This window comes from Cyprinodon variegatus, unplaced genomic scaffold (genome assembly GCF_000732505.1).
Source record: "Cyprinodon variegatus isolate N-32 unplaced genomic scaffold, C_variegatus-1.0 Scaffold98, whole genome shotgun sequence".
Lineage (NCBI taxonomy): Eukaryota > Metazoa > Chordata > Actinopteri > Cyprinodontiformes > Cyprinodontidae > Cyprinodon > Cyprinodon variegatus.
Genome location: NW_015150551.1, coordinates 387,226 through 411,074, shown reverse-complemented (window position 1 = coordinate 411,074; position 23,849 = coordinate 387,226). Strand labels below are relative to the sequence as shown.

Below are 23,849 nucleotides of genomic sequence, written 5' to 3'. Positions count from 1 at the left end.
GGGGACTGAAAAAGATGCTCCAAGCTGATCCAAATAAAAGCTAAAGCTACATGGACAAGACTAACAGCTGGAGGAATGTTACATGGTCAGAAAATAAAGCTTAACCAAGTCAGAGAGAATAAGAAGTTTTCTTTAACCAACCAGATTAGTCTAAGAACTTTCAAGCATGGTGGTGGCAGCATCATTCTGTGGGGCTGTTGAGGTATTTGTTGACTGCGCTAAAAAACGGTCCCCATCCAGAAAATTAAAATTAAGATGAGCAAATACAAATATAAATGTGTATTTTTTTAGGTCAATTTGATAAAATCACCTCAGTTTTGCATCTAATTCATCCCTATATGTGTAGTGATCCCATCCTGGAAAAAAAAAGCTTAGAATAAAAGTCAAAACTTGGCCTTCTCGTTTTGTGTCTGCTGCAAATAATAGGTAAGCTTTAGAAATGCAGGCAACAAGAAGTGACTATTTGCATTTTAATTTACATGCTAAAAAAATGTTTTTTTTTCTAAGGACATATAAAGATTTTATTAAAGACATTTTCATTTTCTTTTCTGTTCTTTTCAACAGGGACAAGAATTAAAGTTTTTAATAACATTTTTATTGAATTTATATAGACATAAAACTAAAAGAGGCAAAGCATGTGGAAAAAAAATGCAGAGCTAATATACAGAACATATTTATCCATCTTGTTTATAAACTTAATGTACAGGTATCCTGGTAAAGAATAAAATTTATCACATATACAGACAATTTCCAGAAAAAGAAACAAACAGAACTAATCTCCAGGGAACTCTTCCATGGAGTCCTCCTTGTTCTCCAACAGATCTTCGACTGGGGAGGGAAACTGAATGAACCAGCAACTTTCATCAAACACAACCCAAATTTAGTCCAACTGGAAAAAATAAATAAAATGACTTTAAAGTAGAGCTCTGATGTGTGAGTTCATGAAATAAAGCGACTTAAAACCAAAATTGGTTGAACAGAAGATGGCTAAATGTGGAAGGACTGACTGTTTCTACAGCATTTCATGCATATCAAAGGAACAGCAAGCGTAAACGGACAGATAAAGGTTCAGTAAATCATTGAGAGGTGGAAGATGGCAGACACACTTTCTCTTTTCACTCCAAGTTATACATTAGTGGGACTGTAAATGTTCCTGAATATCTTGAAAATAACTTAATCCACCTCATCACAGTTTGCTCCAAACATAATGATAAAATAGGGATAAAAGGAAACCTTACAAATGCCACAGTAAAAATAAACAAAAAAGTGCACACAGACACAATTAAAGATTATATAAAAAAAAACAATAATAATGGCAGCAATAGTCAAGTCTGTGTACCCATTACAATCAGGAAAACATTCAGGACACACATTCATTGATATTTTTGTTAGTCTTGGTCAGAGACTCAGAATATACAGCAGAGAGAAACATCTGTAAAAATTAAAACGTACAATACGCACAGTCGACGGTGGATACGCGTTCTTTTCATGCAGTTCAGTGGAAGTATCTGAAACTTGACCGATGTGTACCTCCCTCTTGGTTTCTCTCCCGTTTACAGACATTCATTGTTGTTTGAGGCCACATTTGCACAGAGTTGATGGTTGATTTGAGGTGTTGAACTAGTTACAGGACGACAAAAGCATGCAAACTTTTAAAAGTTACCTCCCGACCCTTTCCGAGGCAATAGCACAGTGAAGTGTAAGAGTGGGTATTGCCAGAGATACAGATTAAATGGTCACTTTTCTTCGAGTCACTAGTTAAATTGGAATTTGTGAAAAGAACAATTAAATACTGTACAGTCTTAGTAAAGCTAACGCTAATCTTTGGTCTTCAAAAATCCAGTGCAGGACTTTTTGACACGTTAAAGTTAAATAATAAATTCTAAATTCAGCCCTCTGTAACTCGAAATGCAGACATTTATAAAGCAATTTGTTTAGGTAGCTGTTGTTGCAGTTCGAGATTTTGAAATCTCAGGACTAATAAACATTTAAAGGGACTCTTTTGAAAAATGTCTAAGCACGTAGATCTTTAATCCCTTAATTGGAAACAAAAGGAGTCCACAACATTAAAAGGCATTCAACGCAGCTAACTGAGCTAATTTTAGCGTACTGCTAGCAGAGGGAAACCGGCTTTTTGCTTGTTTTGAAATATTTAGCAAACTTTAGAATAGCTTTGATGACAGCTTCTCGTTTAAAATGACAGAAAAATACTTTGAAGGAGACAATTACTTCCAAATGTTAAGCCAAAAAAAATATTTGGCAAATTATTCTTTTTGCTACCTTAAATAGGCCTACTAAAAAGGAACTAGCTGACTTTAGCATCCCACTACAAGGGGAGGTCAGTTTAGCTTGGTTTGGTTTAACTTCTTTTTCTTTATGAAATAATTATTGACTAATCCTTTTACTTTAACTACACAAAACTTAAATAAAGCATTTGTTAAAATCGGAAACCATATTCTTTTTTACCTGCTACTCTAAACACTAAAAGAGAATTCATGAATAAATGTTAGCATTGGAAAGAAATTAGCATATTTCTGTCTTGATTCCAGACTGCTCCTTTTAATTAATTAGTGACATTTGTTTTTCTTGTCTAAAGATATATAAAACACAAACACAGTATTTCAAATCATGCGATTACTCATGTGATTTTGGTTTTACCTAAATCACATGAGTAACCACCCTAATGAGTAATTACCCTAATAGAGAAACGTAACAAACTTTAGGTTAGCTCTTAAAAATGGGAAATTAGCCTGGCGTATCAGCTTTACTTCTTGGCTGATCATATAGAAATAATTAGAAAATATACTTTAAATATATGACTTCAGCATTAAAAATCATTGAATTTGGAGTCAATCGTGGAATTTAACAAAACGGATATTAGTTTTTGTCACCTGGTAACTATAAGTATTAAGCAAACTGGTTTTCTACTGCAAAGAGGAAACTAGCATAGCTTGTTTTAGCCTGTTTAACCATTTGTAATATTCTGGAGGGGAAATATTAGCTTAGTTATTTTTGTTTATTTCAGCAGCTTTATATTCATGTGTAAAACTACTTTCAATAGGAGGTTCTACTCAGTTTCGTAATATATTTTCTTGTGGTTGCCCCTTTAAACGTCTTCCTGGCTGAAATGTAGCGTCAGAATGAGTGTCATCAAACCCTCATGGTGCATAGCTTTACAAATAAATACAATAAGGTGCCTTATCTTGGCTTTGTTTTGTCTCAGTAAATTCTCTCTGTGAATTATTTAGACTAGGCTAATCTCTGCACTCAAATTTAGTAGAGAAAAAGAACATTTGAAAACATTTTCCTAAGCCTAAAGCAGCTACTTTAAACCAACTGAATAAGGGTGTATGGATATGTAGATACTACCATATAATGATGGGATACAAAAAAAGATTTATCTAAGCAATGGTCTGAACCCTGTTTGTCTTGATACCAAAATGTCCTGAAGGCAAACATGGAAATTTATAGAGCATGGCTATGAATGAGATTAAGAGAGGAAACTTAGGGAGAGAGGAGAGACAGAGAGGTAGTAGTCGTTTCTCAAATCTTCTTCACAACTGCCTCCTTCTCCTCCTATTCTCTTGCTTCTGAAAATGTTTGATGTTGTTCCTAGTTCCTCCATTTCCTCTCGTCTTAAAGATGTTCCTCTGGTGTTTGGATTTATAAAATCACTTCCAGACGTGGGCCGTCATGTGCGCTGAACTGGGAGCAGCTGAACTTCCTGTGTGCTGGCTACCGTACCCTGCCATCCCGTTGGTGCCGTAGAGATTCATGCCGGCTACCTGCTGAGTCATCTAAGAAATAGCAAACACAATTTAGAAAAAAACAGTGGGATGCTTTTCTTCCTTTTTCTTAATTTTTAATTGAGGATCCTGCAAAACTATGACGCACACACCTGAGCCATGTTCCACTGAAGCTGCTGGCCGGCATGTTGCACTCCAAACACTTGCTGATGAGGTAATGAGGCCACGCCGCCAACCTGCTGTTGTCCCATCATGCCACTCTGCTGTGGACCTAATCCTCCATTCTGCTGATGTAAGAGCATTCCGCTTTGCTGCTGTCCCATCATTCCCTGGCTCATCCCCGTCACGTAAGGTGTTGCTACAACACCGCTTGGCTGAGCCATGACACCCTGAGCAGCCATTAATCCATTCTGTTGTCCCGCCATGCAGTTCTGCTGTGCTCCAATCATGCTGTTCTGGTGAACCCCCATCAAACTCGGCTGCTGACCCATCATTGCCATTTGTGGCGCCATCATGGCTCCTCCCATTCCCCCAGCCTGGGCTAAACTATGATATGGACCATACGGGTGTGTTGGGAATCCCATTCGGTTCATGTACAAGCCAGCTGAAAACAATCGTAAGGAAAGACAATAACGACCAAAATAAGCTGAGCAGTGTGTCTGTATTCTAACATCGAGGAAAAGCTGTGGCGATCTTACCGTGTGGAGTCATACTGCTGGCATGCAGGGAAGGGGTGGAAGAATAGAGGGAGAGAATAGAGTCCTTGGACAGCTTCTTTACCGTGCCTTGCTCCGATTTGGGTTTTGGATCCGTGAATAAGCTGAGGTTTTCAGGCACTGAGGCGGTGACCCTGCTTTGAGGCAAGGAGCTGGCTGCAGGCTGGATAGAATAAAAAAAAAAAAAAACTAAAATCAATGCTATACTGAACTATTAAATTAATTCCTGTCAGAATTTTCCTTTACAAACACATTTTATGTATGCAACTTCCTCTGATTCTAGCACTAACTCTAGAGCAGGGGTCCGCAACCTTTCATATCCAAAGAGCCGTTTTGCTCTGAGTCCGACCAAGTAAAAGTTATTTAGAGCCGCAAAGTAGATGACGTTTTAGAAAAACAATTTTTTTTTTTTTTATTATCTAGTATAGGAAATTAGTTGCCATCTTAAACAACCAACAATACATGTATTTTATCTTTTAAAATAATATTAAAACACATAAATTCCAAGCTAATTAAAAGGAAAGTTATTCTAAAAACACATTACTGTTTTTTTTTTATGTCCTTCTTATCCATCTTATAAAAAACTCTAAAGCTTTTAAGACTGGAATTTATTTTGTAGTACATTATTTAGCCCTTTATATAAATTTTAGCCACTTTAAGAGCCGCTGCAGAGGGTCCAAAGAGCCATATGTGGCTCTGGAGCCGTAGGTTGCAGACCCTTGCTCTAGAGGTAAATAAATTAATAGAAAAAAATATTTTTTGCAGTGTTCTTTTATAAAAATGTTATTTTCTAATGTTGCTTTGCATGCAATAGAAAAACTGTACTTAAAAGTAATATTGATGGTCATCGTATCTCAGTGGGAGTTTCTGAGAGCTGTTGATGCAAATCATGGAAGCAGAATTTAAAAAGAAACTTTGAAGTTAGAATATGTATGTTCCCCCCCCCCACAAAAATTTACTGTTTCTTTTAGATTAGACAAAGATTACATTTATCTTTCCACACTAAGACTGGTTGAAGAAAAAACAAACAAACAATAAAATAAATGATATTATATAAAGCAGGTAGGATCGTGGCGTGAATCTTGACTTTCAGCATTTGTGTCATTTTTGGTTTAGCTCTGCTGAATCAGCTGTATACATAAAGCCCATTATCTTAAGGCTGGGGGCATATTGTCCCTTTGGTTCTCAGACAAATGGGATTTTTCCAGATATATTACAAGTTCCAGACTTTTAAATAGATTTCCAGCTTAAATGCTCACATTGTAGTGATCAAATAGGTTTCAGGCTGTGGAGAAATTAATAATAACATGACATTCCTTGATTGTTACCTAAGATCCTAGTGGAACTGCTAGATATAATTGTCCAGGGTCTATCAGATCTGAAACATGCTTTCTTTTTGTCATGCATTTGTATGTATGTCTCTGTTGGATTTTAAAATAAACTACTGTGAGCTAGAAGGAAAACTGTAACACAACTAATGGTAATTTATATATATATATATATATATATATATATATATATATATATATATATATATATATATATATATATATATATATATGCCCTTTAATCATATTTTTAAGCAGACAGAAAAATGTGGGAAAACCTGGCAATATGTGAACTAGACAAAAAGTAGATTTCTTAACAAGACATTGCATATGTGTAAGGAACTTACTACCATAGTTTTGGTCGAGGGCGCTGAGGAGGGGGCTGGCAGAGAGCCAAAGAGATCCAGAGCGGCTTGTGCCTGAGCTGGATTAGACATCGCCGGGCTCTCATTACTGTCGGGAACACATCCTCCACCATTATGTACCGCAAGACTCGGAGTAGGAGCATCTAATGGAGGGTAGATGGAAAAAGAGAAGCAGTTATATCTCTTCTAGGTGTGAGTCAGCAATTTTTAGAACAATTGACCAAATTAGGCCCTACAATTTATAGCATAAAGGGGTAATTACACATGAAGTGCAACTTTGCAGCCAAACAAGCTGCCTTCATTGCAATAGAACAATAAAGCTGTGTGTAAATATTACTGTCTACACACAATGTCTTAGTGAATGTGAGGAAGGTTTAAAATATACAATACCGAGTCCAAGTAGGTCTGAAACAGCCTGGGAGTCTGTTTTCGGACTGATGTCTTTTTTCTGAGAAAATCAATACATTTGATGCAATGTTAATGCTAACTGGAAAATGCTCAGGAACCTAAATGACCTTCGTGATAAATGCAACTTAGTGGCTGGCTGAGAACGTCTGCCTTTAAAAAGCATGTCTTTTTTTACCTTTAATCTAAAACTCTTTATAAAGCCTCCAACTAATAAAAAAAAAAGAAAAATAAACCTACCGGTTTCATTTTCTCAAACACAACAGGTTCCTTGGGGATGTTGTCACAACTTTTTTCTTTCTGATAACAAAAAACGCATGGTTAGGTTACATGGTAGAGCTGCATTTTATTGATCCAACAGATTCGGACAGAGATAAATGCACAAATTTTATTGTTTTTACTAGCAGATGAAAACTCACCCTAAGCATCTGGATGTCAATAACCTTATCCATATATTTCTTTTTATCATATTTGTCCCTGATGAAGATCTCTGCGGCTTGGTCCGTCTCAGGCCGTTGGAAGCATTCAGGTAAAAAGGCCTCATAGAGACGTTTGGCCTTAGCGTTTCCCATCTCTTGAACACACTAGAGTCACCAGTTCAAAACAAAAGCAATTAATAAAGCGCATTAAAAGAGGAGGAGATTATTCAAGATCCATCTTGATTATATAGAAGTGCTAATGGATAAGAGATAGTTCTTTATCCATGACTTTGGGCTCCTCTGTCGCCTCTCTAGTAGCATTATCAAAACAACTTTGGACCTGGTGCCTTATTTTCCCTTTGATACACCATTCAACATATTTTCTCTGATTTTTATTTTAAAACAAATTTTTATCTATATAATCTTGAATCTGATCAAAAAGGTTTTAATACCTATGTTGGACCGTCATTTTTGCACTTATGTTTATGTCAACATTAAAAGACTGAAACCATGGCAGAAGCATGAGAGGCTAAAGATTATTACCCTTTTCTGTCAGTCATCAACTTCTTCAGATAACATATAAATGCTTATGCAAAACAGAATAAAGAACAAACAAGATATGTGTGGGAAAGAAATAGAAAAACTTTTTTTTACTGATTTATGGTGTCAAAAATGATAGTTGATATGTGCAATCTCTCTAATATACCCCACAAGATAGCTTGTCCCTAGTTGTCTGATAACAGTGGGTTATAGCTTTATAAAAAATATATTAAAAAAATATATACACATATATACATTAAATTGGATATCAAAAATATAATCCACAGTTTTCTATGTTTTTTTTTTGTAGCTATTATGTCACTTTAAAATAGGGACAGTCAAGCCTCTGACCTGGACCTGCTCCTGTGTCCACTGATCCAAGTTTACAGACTTGACCTTTGAGATGTGGACCCCCAGATTTCGATGAATCCCAGCGCAGCGAATGCAAATGAATATTCCCAAATTCCAGGAAGCCCATCTTGGACCTGGGAGAGATGGAGGAAGAAGAAATATTTGAACACAAAGACTCTCCAAAGAGACCATGACAGAGGGTAATGAGTTTGGTGGTATAACAGAGTGCCAGATTGCGTAGGAGTGAGATCAATAACAGAGTCTGAAACCTTAATTGTGAGTTTAAATTCAGCAGGGAACACAAGTAATATTTCATAAGTTATGTGGTTTGCTAATAAATAAAATTATCCAATACACGTGTTAGTCGACATGAGTGAGAATGCAAGGGGAGCAAACAACAAAGAAACAAATCTCAGTCTGGATACCTGCAGGGATGATTACTCATTTGGTCCTGAGCCTGCATGTGTGGGAGAAATGTTATCTGAACACGCTATTATGTTCACAACACTGTCATATGCATCTAAATGGATCCATCTAATGTTTGCATCACCCTCCAATAGCTGTTAACACAGTGTAATATCTATGATGCAAGGCTGCAGGCCTGATTAACCTTTATCATGCTATTTATATAGTCTGTTTTAGTCAATGTTTTGTTATTTTCTATTATATTTACAATTTACAATATTTCCACTGTCGGTGGGAGTGAGGATAATAGTAGCTGAGAGCTCTAGTCCCTATCCTCCTCCTCCTGTTCGCTATACTCTCTGCCTGCCTTGGGCAAGATTGCAGCAAGCAGGATGGAGGAGGATGACCTGATGAAGCAGGAGGAAGTGGTAAATAACAAGAGAGCAAGACTGTGGATGGCCCTTTATGTGTGCACCACCATCTTTACATCCTTTTTCAATTTAATGAGGAGCCGGTGCAGTTGTTCCTAGACTAGCGTGATGTGTTAAATCGTACAACTGTGATTTCTGAACGATTCAATGTTTGTAGAGAATTATGATGGAAACCAGAGAATAGAAAATAGTCAACACAGCAGGTTAGGAAGCTGCAGACAAGATAGCTCTCGTATGAGGGTTGAGGTTGGAACAGAGAAAATTTATGTTAGGAAGATAAAAAGAAATAAAAAATCAATAACTGTGAAATTTTTAGAAAGAAGAAGATTAATATGCATTCCAGAGTGGCAGGTAATAATGAGGGTGGGAGAGAGGTATTTCAATTTGTAGAAAGCATTTGCAATAGCAAGACGAAGAGTGAATGAATAGAAGGGGGGTCAGGATAGAGCCTTGAGGACCACCGGAGGTAACAGGGAGGGGGTCTGTTTTGTGAACTTAATGTTGCTCGGGAGAAATAAAGACTTTAATAACTTTAAAATGTCTTTAATGATTGTAATTAGTCATTAAAGACATTTAATAAAACAAATGAAAGATAGCATATTAGGAAGAAATGTGTGAGAAGACAAAGGATAAGAAGAGGGAGACCGGAATCAGCTGACATTAGATCATTTTAGATTTTTGGGTACCGTTTATTTTTCTTATTATTTTTCTTGTTTTATGGTTAAAGCTAATGTTTTCCTTTATTGCTTTTCAAATTCCAGAATTGTTATATTTTTACATTAATTATTTCTCTCCCCAGTTCAACACTTCAAATTACCTTTAAGAATTGCTCTCAACTTTTTTCATCCTTATAGTATTTATTGAGTACTATGCACTTTAATGTTGTTTTAATAGCTATTTTTTTCATCTTCAATATAAAATATTATAAAAAAAAGTATATATATATATATATATATATAAAAAGCCTGATTGAATGAACATGTTCTGCCTTGCTACAAGTGGAAGCACTGTGGCCTTGTCACCACTAGGTGGAGGAACAGCTTTGAGTTTAGATCCTTCTTTCCTGTCAAACATCTCATTGTGCAGAGTTGAGGAAAAGGCCATTCTATGCAAATGAAAAAGGAAGTTGGTTTTAAGGAGCAGGATCTCACAAAACCTTCCTCTTTATGGCTACTGTGGAGTTTCCAAGAATAGCTTTTGTCTTGGCTGCAAAAATGTCTCCTATACTCTCTTCCTAAGATTAATCGGAAGAATATTCTTTCCAGTCTTTCAAGCTTAAAAAGCAGAGTAATGCAAACAACAAACGGGGCCATCAGCGGAAAGAGGAAACCAATAAATGTAAACCACAGGATCATCAGACGGAAGAGTCACCCATCTGCCTGACTGTGGAGCTACAGCATTAGCTCTCATACAGGCTAATAATAGTAGATTTACTCTGCAAAGCCTGCTTAACCGATGTGAAGACTGGCACTGACACAAAGACACTGGCAAATGTGTGGAGGATCTTTTAAATGAGGAATTCGAAAATCCACACTCATTTTTTCCCCCAAACTATCTTAGCTTCTTAAACTAATTTACCCTCACTACCATACAACCACTCTATACATCAAAATCTCTGCAATCTTCCTTTTCCATTGATCTCTGCACCCAGACTGCCAGACTGCTTTTTTGTTCTAATCTTTTACATGCTGTAAACATTTCTGTTATTATTTTACTGTAGCTATTGTAAACTAATCAACTAATTAAAGCACAGAAGTGATACCAAACTGAAAAATCTAGAAAGTGATCATGCTTACATGTTTGCACTTATGCAAAAGACCAAATGAGTGTCCACTTAAAAAGCCATTTTCAAGGGTAGGTTTTTGCTGGCTACTAGAGAGTAATTGTTTAAGAGCAAAAGCAATGATTTGCAGCATACTGATGGTATCATACAATGCTATTACTATTGACAATTTGGTAAAGGTAACTAAGGCTGTATCAAAATCTTGTCTTATCTCAGGATGCTAACATTTCTTCTATAAACGAGGTCCATGTGTTGTATCGTGTTGACATCAACGTTTTGACTTTATCTGGTGAATAAAAGCATAATTCATCACTACAAGCCCTGAATGTTAACGCTAGTCCTTCTCGCAGACATAAAACAGCATTTTGCATCTACATATGAGGCTCTTATTCTGAAGTAAGAGAGGAAGTGGTTCTTTAATAGCATTGCTTCCTGATTTGCTGTCTAGGATAATGTGAGGTGGAGGTGGTTTCTCCCAAGGTGAAATGTGTTACCCAAACCTCAATCTGACTCAGTGAATATTTCACTGCTTGTAATAACAAGCACATAGAATTCACCTATTCATTAAAGTGCTCTTCATCAGAAAAATAACTGACTAAATGCCAATTGCCATGGTAAATTAAATTTGCAAAAAAGTTATGAGAAAAAACGCAATGCAACGAAATCTACTAGAAATTAAAATACTATAATGAATTGATTTACTTGTAAATAAAGGTTAAATAAACTGTTACAATATATTATTTAAATACGCATAGTTGGTTATTTATTAGTGGAGTTCATGAAGAATTCACAGACTCTGATTTCCTGCATATTTTAGTATGAAACAAATATGCTATTAAATGGCCTGGTAAATGGCCTGTACTTATATAGCGCTTTTTTTCAAGTCAGGAGACTTGACCAAAGCGCTTTACACTACATTCAGTCATTAACCGATTCACGCACACACTCACACACTATTGGCTAGTTATCCTTTCTTTTTGAAAAAGAAGCTGATTAGTCAGTCACTTGGATTGTATTAAATTGATCTCAGATAGTAAAGTAAAAAATATTTTTTTGTTATTTTTGATCAGGACCTGTCATTTAACCTCTCAAAAGCCAGCATTAAAGCATTTAAAAATAATTACTCAGAATGCATGACAATTACAGTGGTAATTTCACGTGTTTCACTGCACCTTTAACACAGATAAAATTACAAACATACAATTAACATACATTAACACAGATACACAATTTCCTTCTTTCATCTGCAAAAACTTTGAAGTATTTTGTCCAGCATTAATGCTGAGAAACTAGTCCATACATTTGCTACTTAAAGGCTGGAGTGTTGTAATTCTTTACTCTCAGAAAATCCACAAACTGTAGTTAAAAGTCTTCAGCTGATCCAAAATGCTGCAGCCAGAGTTCTGGTGAAAATTAAAAAGAGAGACCATAGCTCTCCTATCCTGGCTTCTCCTCAATGGCTTCTTGTTAAATCCAGAATAGAATTTAAAATCCTCCTTATTACATATAAAGCCTTAAATGGCCAAGCTCCATCTTATATCAGAGATATGATTGTTCGTTATGTCCCTTACAGATCACTTCACTCTAAATCTGCAGGTTTACTAGTGAATCCTAGACTTTCTAAAAGTAGAATGGGAGGCAGATCTTTTAGTTATCAGGCTCCTTTCCTGTGGAACCAACTACCAGCTTTAGTCTTTGGTGCAGACACCCTGTCTACTTTTAGGTTTAAGCTTAAAACGTTCCTTTTTTTGATAAAGAAAATGTCTGACCGGCTTTAATTTGCTACAGTGAAAAAGCAAACTTAAACCTGTTCTCATGTTTTACTTTAGGTAATAAAGCAAAAGTAATAAACAACATTATTTCCCCTTTTGATGAAGATATGTGAGCTTATGCATTTTAGCTTTTAGCTCAAAGTGTGAATTTGCTTAAAACTTCTTATTTGAGCAAATATTCTAAAGAATGAGTTTTTGGTATTTTATATGTTTTAAAAAAAATACATTTTAAAGTAAATCAGAGAGGCTATCAGTCGGGCAAGGACCAGTTTTAGCTCAAATCAATGCTGTGGTTAAGTAATAAATCGTGGTAACGTATGTTGAGCAAACAACACACACCTCCAGGTATACTTCTAACAGCTATAGTCAAAAGAGAGTAGGAGGAAGAAATGTCTAAATAAAGGATGGAGAGACTGAGCAAACACTACAGAAGAGGCAAACAAGCTTTGCTGTGTTCTTTATAAGCTGAGTTGATGAATATTTTACCAGTGAATGTGTGGACAAATAAAACATTTTATTAAAGGTAAAAATACCAAAAGCAGAGGGTTTGAATTAGATGGTTGATGAATCATCCTGGCCTAAAACGAGGGTGGTTGTGTTTGTCAAACATGCAAGCAAGAACAAATGAGTGGTGGAGAAGGCAGAGGGAAACAGGACAGGGTTTATCTTAGCCAACAAATGGTGGACTTTGGTTGCTAAATGTGTACAGAGTTAGGATCAAAGTGAACACAAGCAGATTAATATCAATGTCGCTTAGCCATACATTATTTATTTCTGAACAAACATTTCCAGAATGTTTTTTTTTTTCACTTTATCTCCTAGAATAGGGGTGCTCAAGTCCAGTCCTCAAGAGTTACCATCCTGTAATTTTTAGATGCATCTCTTCTCTAACAGACCCGAATTAACAGGCTATTTAAAAAAATAAAAAAAACGCAAACAATGAATCTCAAATAAGACATTTTAATATTTTAAAAGCCACACTTATTATGAGCGTGCTGCAAAAAGGCCCTCTGGTTCCACACATCTCTCTGACTTCCAGGTAAACTTGTTCAAGCAGGTGCCTCATTAGCCTACATCCCACAAGGATAAACGGTTCTCTCTGCAAGCACAGAGTTAATCCTATGGAGCCTCCGTTATCAGGGGAGAGCTCCCCCCCCACCCTACACAGGAACACACACAAAAACGTATGCGCTTGTCTCATCACAAAACCCCAACCGGAAACCCTTAAGCCATCCATCGACCCAGTCCCGCGCTGTGGAAGGCAGATGGGCTCACATTTAAAATTTACCAACACACACCCACCATTTGTGATAAGTGTGGTGACTGGCAGGGTTACTCGGCTGAAAGAGGAGCAAATATGGACCCCTCTGAATACGGAGTACTACTGAAACCTGACAAGGAAAAGCTGGTATAAAAAAATGGATGCAGTGGATTGACCATTCTAACTGACTTGTCATGCAAATCACTAATGTTTACCCATTAGTTTTAAATAACACCTGATAACTGCACTAGAAAGCAATAAAGTGGTTTGTAGATGTTTCCTAACAACATGCTGGGTGGATTTGTTACCTTTTGCCTAACAGACAACCTTTTACCTTTAATGCTGCAATTAGACGGAAAGTATCAGTATGAGCGAAATAGTCCAAAGAAGACAGAGAAAGAAGAGAAAGAAGATGAAAAAGGGGAAAAAATGAGCTTATGTTTTCTATAAATGTTGAGATATGCACGGTTCTTTCTGTGATAAGAGAGCAAGAGAGAACAAAATTCTCGACAGATAACAGGAAGTATAAACGGAGTGCAGTAAAGATGATATTTTTCTTAATTTCTCTTAAAACAGGCATGCCCAAAGTCAGCCCTCGAGGGCCGCCGTCGTGGTTTCCCTGTTCCAGCACAGCTGATTTTCATCACAGCAGATTAACAGGCTTTTGCTGAACTGCAATCATCAGAATCAGGTGTGCAAAAGCAGGGAACCCTCTAAAACCTGCAGCGGCCCTCCAGGACTTAACTTTAAGAAAAAGATCTATGTTTTCTACGTTATAGGCAGGAGGAGTTGCTAATGGCAAACATTGTTGTTGATGCCATGATGTATACTGTTATTGACTTAGTTGATAAAGGGAATAAAAAATAATGAGGGTGTTGTGGTGAAAAAAACAAAAACAAAAGTGGGTTAATTGCAATTGTTATAATCATCACATTTTTAAGCAGTAGTAGCAAAAATGCATGTTTATCTGATATTGTGCATCAGGGCTTTTTGCATAGAAGAAAGAGAGAAGAAATATTTTTTCTAAAGAGAAATACTTTTAGACATGTTTAATTACATTTTTTATAGCTGGTGGTGCTGGTGGAGGAGAGATTGAAGCGGCAGCACTGAATGGGTTTGCTACCATTTGTCAAATAAATCGTTTATTCGAAGACAAAACCTTATTATGTTAAAAAGTGCCAACATCTCTAATGTCTGATAATCATTTGGATTTGAACAGATGCTTTGGAAGATCTGAAAATGTATCTGATGGGATTTTTTTGTGGCGTTCCATCTTGTATTTCAGAGGCCAAAATGGTAGCGAAAAAGTCAAAGTCTGAAGAGCAGATTGTGGTGATTTTAAGATCTATCTACTCCCGCTTTGGCACCTTCTGCAACTTTTATAACCTGCCACAATGTGGCTCAATGGCATAAATAACTACAGACTTTCAATGTGACAGTAAGTCCACTATATGAGTTTATAACATAGTGGTTACAGGAATGTTGTGATTTTTTTTGCAGTTCAAGTAAAATGTAAGAAATGTCCTTTTCAAGCATTGACGCTCCAGTCCAAACGTCCTGAGCAGCTTAAGGGAAAAATACTATAGAGGCATCGATCAGGCTTTTACTGGCAGACAAATATTTATAGTTTTCCAGGAAATCTAACTCTATAATTTTAGCCATTATAACATAACAAACTGATCAATATTAATAAAATGTCATGGATCCTGACTTGAAAAAAAGGATCAAATATTGAATTAAATATTGACAACAAATTCAACATATATGCATCAAGCAACATTCTAACCTGTATCTGAGTTATACTGTAAATCATAAAAACATATTTCTTATTGAAAAAACCCCCAACAAAGATCATTTCATCAGGCCAAGTGGGATTATTTGCAGTTTTTGCTGCTCAGAGGTCTTTAAAATGTCCCTGTTAATCTAAAAGGTAAGTTAATTAAGCAGTAGTTACATACTTGTTATAAACACATGCTGCTTATTTTATAATCAGAATAAACTAAATGTTCAGTCCTGCCTTTCAATGTACAAAATTAAATACAAGTAAATCAGTTTGTCTTAAAATAAAAGCATTTCACCTTGTTTTGAGCAGGTAAGACAATTTGCTAATGGAACAAGATGATTCCATTCCATTTTTTCGTTTTCTTCCGCTTTATCCGGGGCCGGGTCAAGGAGGCAGTAGTCTAAGCAGAGATACCCCGACTTTCCGAACCACACACACCTCCTCTAGCTGCTTTTGGGGGGGCCCTGAGGCGACACTATGAGACATTATCCCTCCAGCGTGTCCTGGGTCTTCTACGGGGCCTCCCCCAAAAAGACATGCCTGGAACATCCGGAACAGGTGCCCAAGCCACCTCGGTTGGCTCCTTTCAAAGTGAATCTATGCCATTTTAAGGGTAAAAACACTGACTCAACTGGCAGATTCCCTTAGTTACCTGCTCAAATTAAGGGTAAATACATTTATTTATAAAAAATTCTACGTATTTGTGGAACATATTTTGCAGTGTAGGCTACCCGGACTGAAACATTTAACAGAATGCATTTCATGAACACCACAGACAGACCTGCAGATGAACTATTTTCTGTAGTTCTTATGCTTATTCTGCACATTTGGGTCCAAACCAATGCACGGGCTGTTTTAATGGCTTAATCGATAATCCCTAATGTTCACATTTGAAATATAGATTAAAAAAAGCATCAACTGCCTTGATGGTGACATATGGTGCCCTAAAACCTTTTGAATCATTTAACATGGAGATAAAAAAAAACAGTAAACTAAAAAGCCCAGAGGGTGGTAACATAAAAGGACTGCTAATTAACAACCTTCCAACTGTATACAGGGATTACTGCTGCTTGGAGTTTTTAATCAAGGTTCTCCAGCCCTGCCGATAGACATCCTTTACCTCTGTGCTTTGGTGGACTTTCCTTAGGGCTAAACCCTTGTGTCTTCCAGAGGGCACAGGTAGCCAATCGCCTTCTAGTTTGACTGGAAATCCCTGCTGGTTTTTGATTGGATGAGATTAAAGGCTGCACAGGGAGGGAGTGCTAAGAGCTGCATCCACAGCAACCTGGCCCTTGACAGTAAATAAACATGAGAACTGAAAAACGGATGAGAAAACTCATACAGCGAAGGGAGCTGGAAGTGTTTGATACATGAAACTTGAGCATCTTCCTCTGCCTCTATTGACACATTTCCTGGAGGTGAAGGTTTACAGTCTAAGTGGCACTTTTTTGAGGAGGAGGTTTAAAAAAAAAAGAACTATTGAAATGACATCATGTTAGCGGGCAGAGAGGATGGGAACAGCAGGAAGTTGGCTTGCAAAGCTATATAACTCAACAGAAAGGGTATTGTTTTATGGCTGCTGTGTTTGTACAGCGAAGCTGCATGGGGAGACGGCTGGAGGAGAGACTTGTTTTGTATTTTCACACCACTTCCTCTAGAAGCAAGAGAAGGTGGAAAGTAAAGCAGTCAGTGTCGAAGCAAATGAGATTAGATCGAACGTCACTGAGAGCCAAATGGCCAAAAGCTGGACTGTAGAGCAAGACTGTGGATTATAATATCCGTATGTTCATTAGTAGCTAGATCAGACTGGAGAATCTGCCTAAAGGGTGACTTTTGAATTAGTGTGGATCCATAAGGGAAGAGTTTTTACATTTTGTCCTGCTATGAACTCAAACATTCGTTGTGATTTGACTTCATTGATAAACACAAAAAAGGTTCTGACTGTGAAGCAGATAAGACACCTTCATGTTTTTTTCTTCTTCAAATTACATAAAAACAGATGCAACACTAGAAACTCTCTTGTTTGTCTGTTTTTCATGCAGAAAAGCTTCTCTAACATAATCTTAAAATCTGTGCCTAAGATTTCCCAGCTTTAGATGCAAGTCTGGACCAAGGTATAAATATTTTTGAAATGTTCATTACTTTTTATTTTTAATTAGTTTTGACTGTTGATTTTCAATTCCATTTTAGTTTCCTCAGCATTTTTTTTTTTTGCAAGTTTCTTTTTTTGTGTTTAGTGTACAGTTTGGTTTAGTTTGTACACTAAACATAATGGAAATAATCGTGATTAATAGATTTTTTAAATAATCTTTAACTAAGTTAATAATAGATAAATTGTTAACTGGAGTATAGAGAATAAAACATGCCTTTACCTGACTGAGAAACCGACTTAGAGCAGTAATTCTAAGAAAATGGTAAAAAATTATATTTGATAAATGTCATGGCCAAACCCATGACCACACCTTAAGTCTGGACAATACATGCACCTTTATTTATTTAATCCATACACATATTTTAGTTTGCAATAAAACTTTATTCTTGTTCAAATGCATGTGTTCTATTTGGAAGCGCGTACATTTAGTTCACTGTATTTGTTTGCACTCATTCATATTTCTTTCTGTTTTTGTCACTAATCTGTTTCTTACCTATGGTGCCTAGGAGTTTGCCCAGACAAAGATGGCAGCCAGCGTTCAGGTTCTGCTAAATGCAGGAGGGGGAAATTGGACTGTTCCATAAGCTGCAGCTTAAAGGGGGGGATTTGAATTTTCCTTTTCTAATTTTTTGCATTTTTCACTTACGATTTGTTTGCGGTTGGTGGGTTTTCATTTTTATAAGATATAGATTATTTTTGGCAAACCTTACTATACTTCCAATGTTTGTAAGTTGTGGTTGTTTGTTTAGTTTGAATTACCCCTATTGTGTTAATGGTCTGATCAGCCAGTGTATATATATATATATATATATATATATATATATACCCTTGTGTGTCATTTCTTTATTAGGTCAGTTATGTTTGTTTATGCAGCCAGTTAGTTTGGGCACAGTTTGCTTGAGTGCCTCTTTTATGACATTAACAGTTTCTTTTTTGGGTTAAGAATAAAAAAACATATTTTTGTATTAATTCCTGTGACTCTTCATGCTTTTCATCTCGGTCCCTCACAATAAATGATATAAATATAAATTATATTACATAACTATTTTGCATTTAAGATAAAACATTTTTTTCAATTTCACCTGGTTAAAAAAAACAGATGAAACAAAAAAAAAGTGGTTAAAAAAAGTTCTCTTTAAGGAACCTTTTGCTAAGCAATTATTAAACCATTACTTAAAAAAATCAACATAACTGATCAGCAAAGTAATCGTTAGTTGCAGCCCTATTTTCAGTTAGTGTCATGATCTTGATTGTTCATCCCATTCACCTGTATAGCTCTGCCCAGTTTCTCATTACTGCTCATCTGTTTCATCTGCTCCAGTCTCTATTTAACCTACTGGCTCCCAGTCATCAGTGCCAGATTATTTGAGTCTTTGGAAAGAGATCTATAGCATTCCTGAGTTTTTTTGATTGCCTGATCCTGACCCGTTCCACCTCTGGACCTCTGATACTGCCTGTTCCTGTTCTGATCTGTTTGAGTCTTTGGACACCTGCTAGATTCGGCCTGTTTACCAAACCTGTGCCGGCTTCCAGACACCAACCTGGATTTTCCTTCAGTACAGTACTCTCAGATTTTCTGGCCCAGACTCCTGTGATTCCTCTTCGACTCTGCCTTCCTTTATCTGATTGGATCTCAACTCCTGCCTGTTCTGCAGTCTTCAAAGCTCCATCGTCTGGGACTCTTTGGGCAGCGTTCGCCACATGGTGTTGGCAGCAGCTCGGCTGGAATCCACCTCTTCCACTGGGCATGGACAAAACTTTAAGACCAGGTAATCTACTCACGCGATCGTTATCACCCTCAGTCAGATTTACGTGGTCACTAACCTGAAGAGATTCCTGCCTTAGACTCAGTTACTGCAGATCGCCCGTTTTTTAATAAACGCCTTTTTGAGAAATCTGTCCGTCTGCCTTGATTACTGGGTCCTCTGTTCCGAGCCTTGACAGTTATAGTTTTAATCTTTTATAAAATGTGACTAACATCCTGTGAGAAAGACTACAAAAATAAATAGATAATAGAAATGAAATCCTAGGCAGCAGCAACAAAAATGAACTGACTGCTGTACCTGCATCTGCTGGCGTTATGCAGCTCAGCTAAAAAAAATAGCAAAAACAGGAACTGGACATCACATTAATACATTATGATGAAGACACAGTTATAAAATAAGCATATTCTTATTGAAAATTCTGTTTGTTTTAATTAGTTTTGTAAACGCATACAGTTTCAGAACTTTTGCAGGGTCTAGTTTTTATTCTTATTTCAGTTAAGAATTTTTTTTTTTATTCCAGTTTTTTAAACTTTGTTTGTTTTAGTTAACAATGATAACCTTGGTCTGGACTTTGACTAGGCCGCTCATACACATCCATATCCCCCACAGAGTAGCTCCTGGTGTGTCTTTAGTCATTTTCCGCCACTGAAAGTCGATCCTCTGCCTTACTCTTGAATCTTTTCACAAAATAACAGGTTTTCTTCCAGGGTTTTAAAGGTTTTAGCTCCTCCACCTTCCTGCCTCTTTCCATGTTCAGACGACGGATTGAACAGCAAAGGTTCAGACATGCATTAATCAACCCTGCTTTAATCTTCCACATAAATTTACCTCTGACCTGCCTACTGTGTCCCTGGATGTGGGTTTTATTTAGGGACACTGAAGTAAAGGGGATCATAACCTACTAATATAACATACTCTGTTAGTCCATTAATAGAAAATAAAAAAAATCATATATAATATGTTGATGTTTTAAAAGCTATAGCTGGTTAAAACATTAACAAAAGGTTTTAGTCAGCAGTTCATATTCAGGTTTTTACATAATAGAGCTCAATTGTGTTTCTTCTGTTCCTCCCTAAGCCCCCTAATCTCATCCGCAGTCTAATTATACCAGTCTGCTACAAATCGTGACCAGTCACGCCAATCAAAAGGCCAAGAGCACAAGCATGCTTAATGAGTGTGGAATCAAGCATGCAGAAACAGAATAAGAGGAGAAGATGACCTTAAAAAGGCTATCTGCAAGCCTTAGTACTGTTGAATTATGTATAACATATTTATAACATACATATAACATTCCTATCCGCTCTGCTTTGGTGTGACTTTTTAAAGCTTCCCAAAAGATAGTTCCATACAAACAGTTTGCACGGTACGGGTATAAAACAACGCTGCATTTGTTCGGTAAACTCAGTGCCGGATCTGCAGGACGGCATTAAGACTTTTTAATCACTGCTTCGACTAAAGATATGGACAAGTTCAGAAAAAAAAAAAAAACACATTTATACTTCAGTAGAAGATCCTTAACTGATCCACAACCATTAGAAAGTTTAAAGATGGAGCTCTGTATAGTGGTGAAAAAAGGAAGTAATAGTTAACCAGTAAAAAGAAAAATCTTCATACATTAAAGAAAGTTCAAATAATGTTTGTTTCCAGAAACAGGTAAGGGAAAACTATGCATTTATACATAATTATATAATATTAATCACCTATGTAATAATCAGTGGTTTGGGAAGATTGTCAAAACAGAAGCTTCAACCTTAAAAACTATGTGATTTTTACCCCCCTGTATTTGTGTAGCAGTATTTCCGATCACATTAGTCCCAGGACGTGCCTTAAAACAAAAGCAGAGCTTTGAGCGGAATCATTCTTAGCGTTTGTCCCTCAGTGAGTCGTGTAAGAGCCTGCAGTAAACGTCTGTGTCGTGGGAGCTCAGTGTGGGCGTCTCCATTAAATGACAAACCTCTCAGACGCATTTCACCCACAAGACTGGGCCTCGTGAGGCCCTCTTGGAAAATGCCACACAGAGATCCAGCTACATAAAGTCTGGCTGCAAGTCTTTTTGAGTTGGTCTCTATGGCTTTACAAGATGTCTGATTTCATGAAAAGAATCAGGCACAGATTTCTGTCCCACAAGAACCTAGTCTCAATCAGCAACTCTGGCTTCGCTTAAAAACAGCAACCCCATAGCATGAAGCTGCCACCACCATGTTTTAATATTAGTTGTATAACTGTGTCATTTCTCAGCTATACAGGTCATGCTACCACAAAACAGGCTTCTGAGCAAAGGTAGTGCGTTTATTGCAGAAAGCTGCCAAAAGGTATGGCAAATTTAGCTCCTATACCACCACTTGCTTGCTGCTGGATTATCATTTTTCTACAAAGAAAGACAGAACAATGGGTGGTAAACTTAAAACAAACCTCAAACCTATTGTCATTTTAACTGCCAGATCTTAAAATCTACTATTTATGAGAGAAAAAAAAGTTGTTGGGAAAAAACTGAAGAAGAAAGCAAGTCTTTTGGCCTATAAAATGCTACCTATGGCATTATTACAACATTCACTCCATGAAGCATGGTGGTGGCAGCATCATGTTGTGGGGATGTACAAAGCTGCAGAAGATCACAGACTGAGTGGGAGATTCATCTGCTAGCAGGAAGGCAAAGGTTAAAATGGAAAGGTTTAGATCAAAGCCTTTAAAAACGTTTACATTTCAAAATCAGTTTGTATCAGAAATTGAAAAATCTAATTGCAGATGCTCTTTATCCAGTTCAAAAGGTTGAAATACGCCTGCCGATGGTATTTAACCTTCAATAATTGCAGACATAAACTGGATCGGAGGTGGTTCATTGAAATATTTAAGTGCAGAGCTTTGAAAATTGTTTGCAGATGTACAAATCTATATGATATACATTCCACCTATGGATGTTTGTGTTTGCCTGTAGAGAATCCCAATTAAAGTTTTTTTTAAAACAAAAAAAAAAGCAGAAGGGGTTAGGAATACCCTGACAAAAGGCGACTGTAACTTTTTGAAAATCCAGCGGTGGTTTTACATGTTTTAAACCTAAACATCAATGTTTACCCACCAACCTGGCAAAACAGGTTCAGCAAACAGCTGATGACATGTTTCAAGGCCCCATGGAGGACAAAAAACAAACATAATACACCAATAACACCTCATGGTGTGTTTATATATTGTATAAATGAGCAGGAATGATGCTCTGTGTTCAGAAACAGCAGACAGCCAAGATAGGAGGAACCATAACTGCTGGACAAGTAATCTGAGAAGAGCAGCTTCACTCTATCAGGGCAGTAAAAGTGGCATTTTAATGGAAGGGAGGTTTTCCTGTCTCCTAGCCTACAAGAACAATCTGTTCATTGGGAATCAAAGGTGGTTCCAACAAACCTTTATAAGTGGTTTTAACTGTATTTGGTCCACTATAAGTGAGATAATCAGAGATGCACAGGTTAATAGAGCTCTTTTTACGCCTTGCTTTATTCTGACATGATGTAACTGCATGCCATTCGCCTGCCTTTGGAGGATGTGGCTCAGTGTAGCACAGGATCACTGCAATTGGCCCAGAGCAGATGTATGCAATGCCGCATTTATTTCCCTTTGTAGTACAACTAGGATGGGGGGAAAAAAAAAGGTGAGATTCGAGCGCAGGGATGATGACCCACCTTTAGATTCGCAGTCGGCGCAGTATTTGTTCTCCTCCAGCGCCAGCAGAGAGTTGAGCACCGTCTGGTATCTGTCAACGTCTTTCACTGATTTGCCCGTCATCGCTGCGCTCTGATGATCCACCCTCCTCCACACTAGAGCCTCCAATTAAGCCTCCTGTCGGCACCGGCTCCTGTCAGGGAGCTGGAGAGGCAAATGAGGAGCAGAGACGGCGATGCGCTCAGTTCCTCCTCCTCCTCCTCCTCCTCCTCCTCCTCCTAAATGTGTGGAGTGCTGTGAGTTTTTCTTCAGCCTCTCCCCTAATGCACAGGAAAACAGCCACGTGATTTCCAGGACTCAACATGAGCTGCTCACTTTGAAGCACATCTGTAACCTATCAGAGACCGCAGCCTGCTCCTTGGAGAGCCCATCTTATGATGGCGCAGATATGCTGCCATCTGGTGGCCATTATATGGAGGACCAGTCCTGCCATAATTCAAAATAAATACAGAAATAAATAAATGCTCCAAAAATAATTAAGCATACAATTAATTGTTCCCAAAATACAATAAACAACTAAATTATGAGATTAAAGTTAGAATTCTAAGAAAAAAAAAGTCAGAATTCTGAGATTAAAGTGAGAATTTTGAGAAAAAAAAGTCAGAATTCTGAGAAAAAAGTCAAAATTCTGACTTTTGTCAAATTTTAAATCAGTTTACTTTTTTAAAAAATTCGTTCAGTGGCCTTAATCCTTCCGTTCCGTAGCTATACCTTACAAATAATCAGAACAAAAAAGATAAACTCATCAAAAGGATGTTCTGTGCGCATTACATCCGAGACCTTCAAAATAAATGTCACCAAACTGTTTTATTGGGGGGACATTTTTTCCGCAAATGTAAAAAGCCAAATACTGAATAACGTTCTAAATCACAGCAATTAACGATATATATATTTTTTATTTAGTCACAACCCTTT

At 37.1% G+C, this 23,849-nt stretch overlaps 1 protein-coding gene across 2 annotated transcripts; it reads right to left on the bottom strand.

Annotated features, from left to right (window-relative positions):
* Window positions 1–602: 602 nt before the first annotated feature.
* Window positions 603–23,132, bottom strand: LOC107084382 (stromal membrane-associated protein 2-like). Of its 2 annotated transcripts, none has more exons than XM_015374191.1 (9): window positions 22,895–23,132; window positions 7,871–8,004; window positions 6,980–7,144; window positions 6,801–6,860; window positions 6,546–6,603; window positions 6,138–6,298; window positions 4,445–4,625; window positions 3,899–4,350; window positions 603–3,797 (listed from the first exon to the last, which is right to left on the bottom strand). In XM_015374191.1, the coding sequence occupies exons 1-9, from the start codon at window positions 22,995–22,997 to the stop codon at window positions 3,672–3,674; spliced, it is 1,440 nt and encodes a 479-aa protein (XP_015229677.1). In that variant the 5' UTR covers window positions 22,998–23,132; the 3' UTR covers window positions 603–3,671. The 2 variants fall into 2 exon arrangements, with proteins under 2 accessions (XP_015229677.1, XP_015229678.1); XM_015374192.1 differs by having other exon boundaries at window positions 6,141–6,298.
* Between the last annotated feature and the right edge of the window lie 717 nt (window positions 23,133–23,849).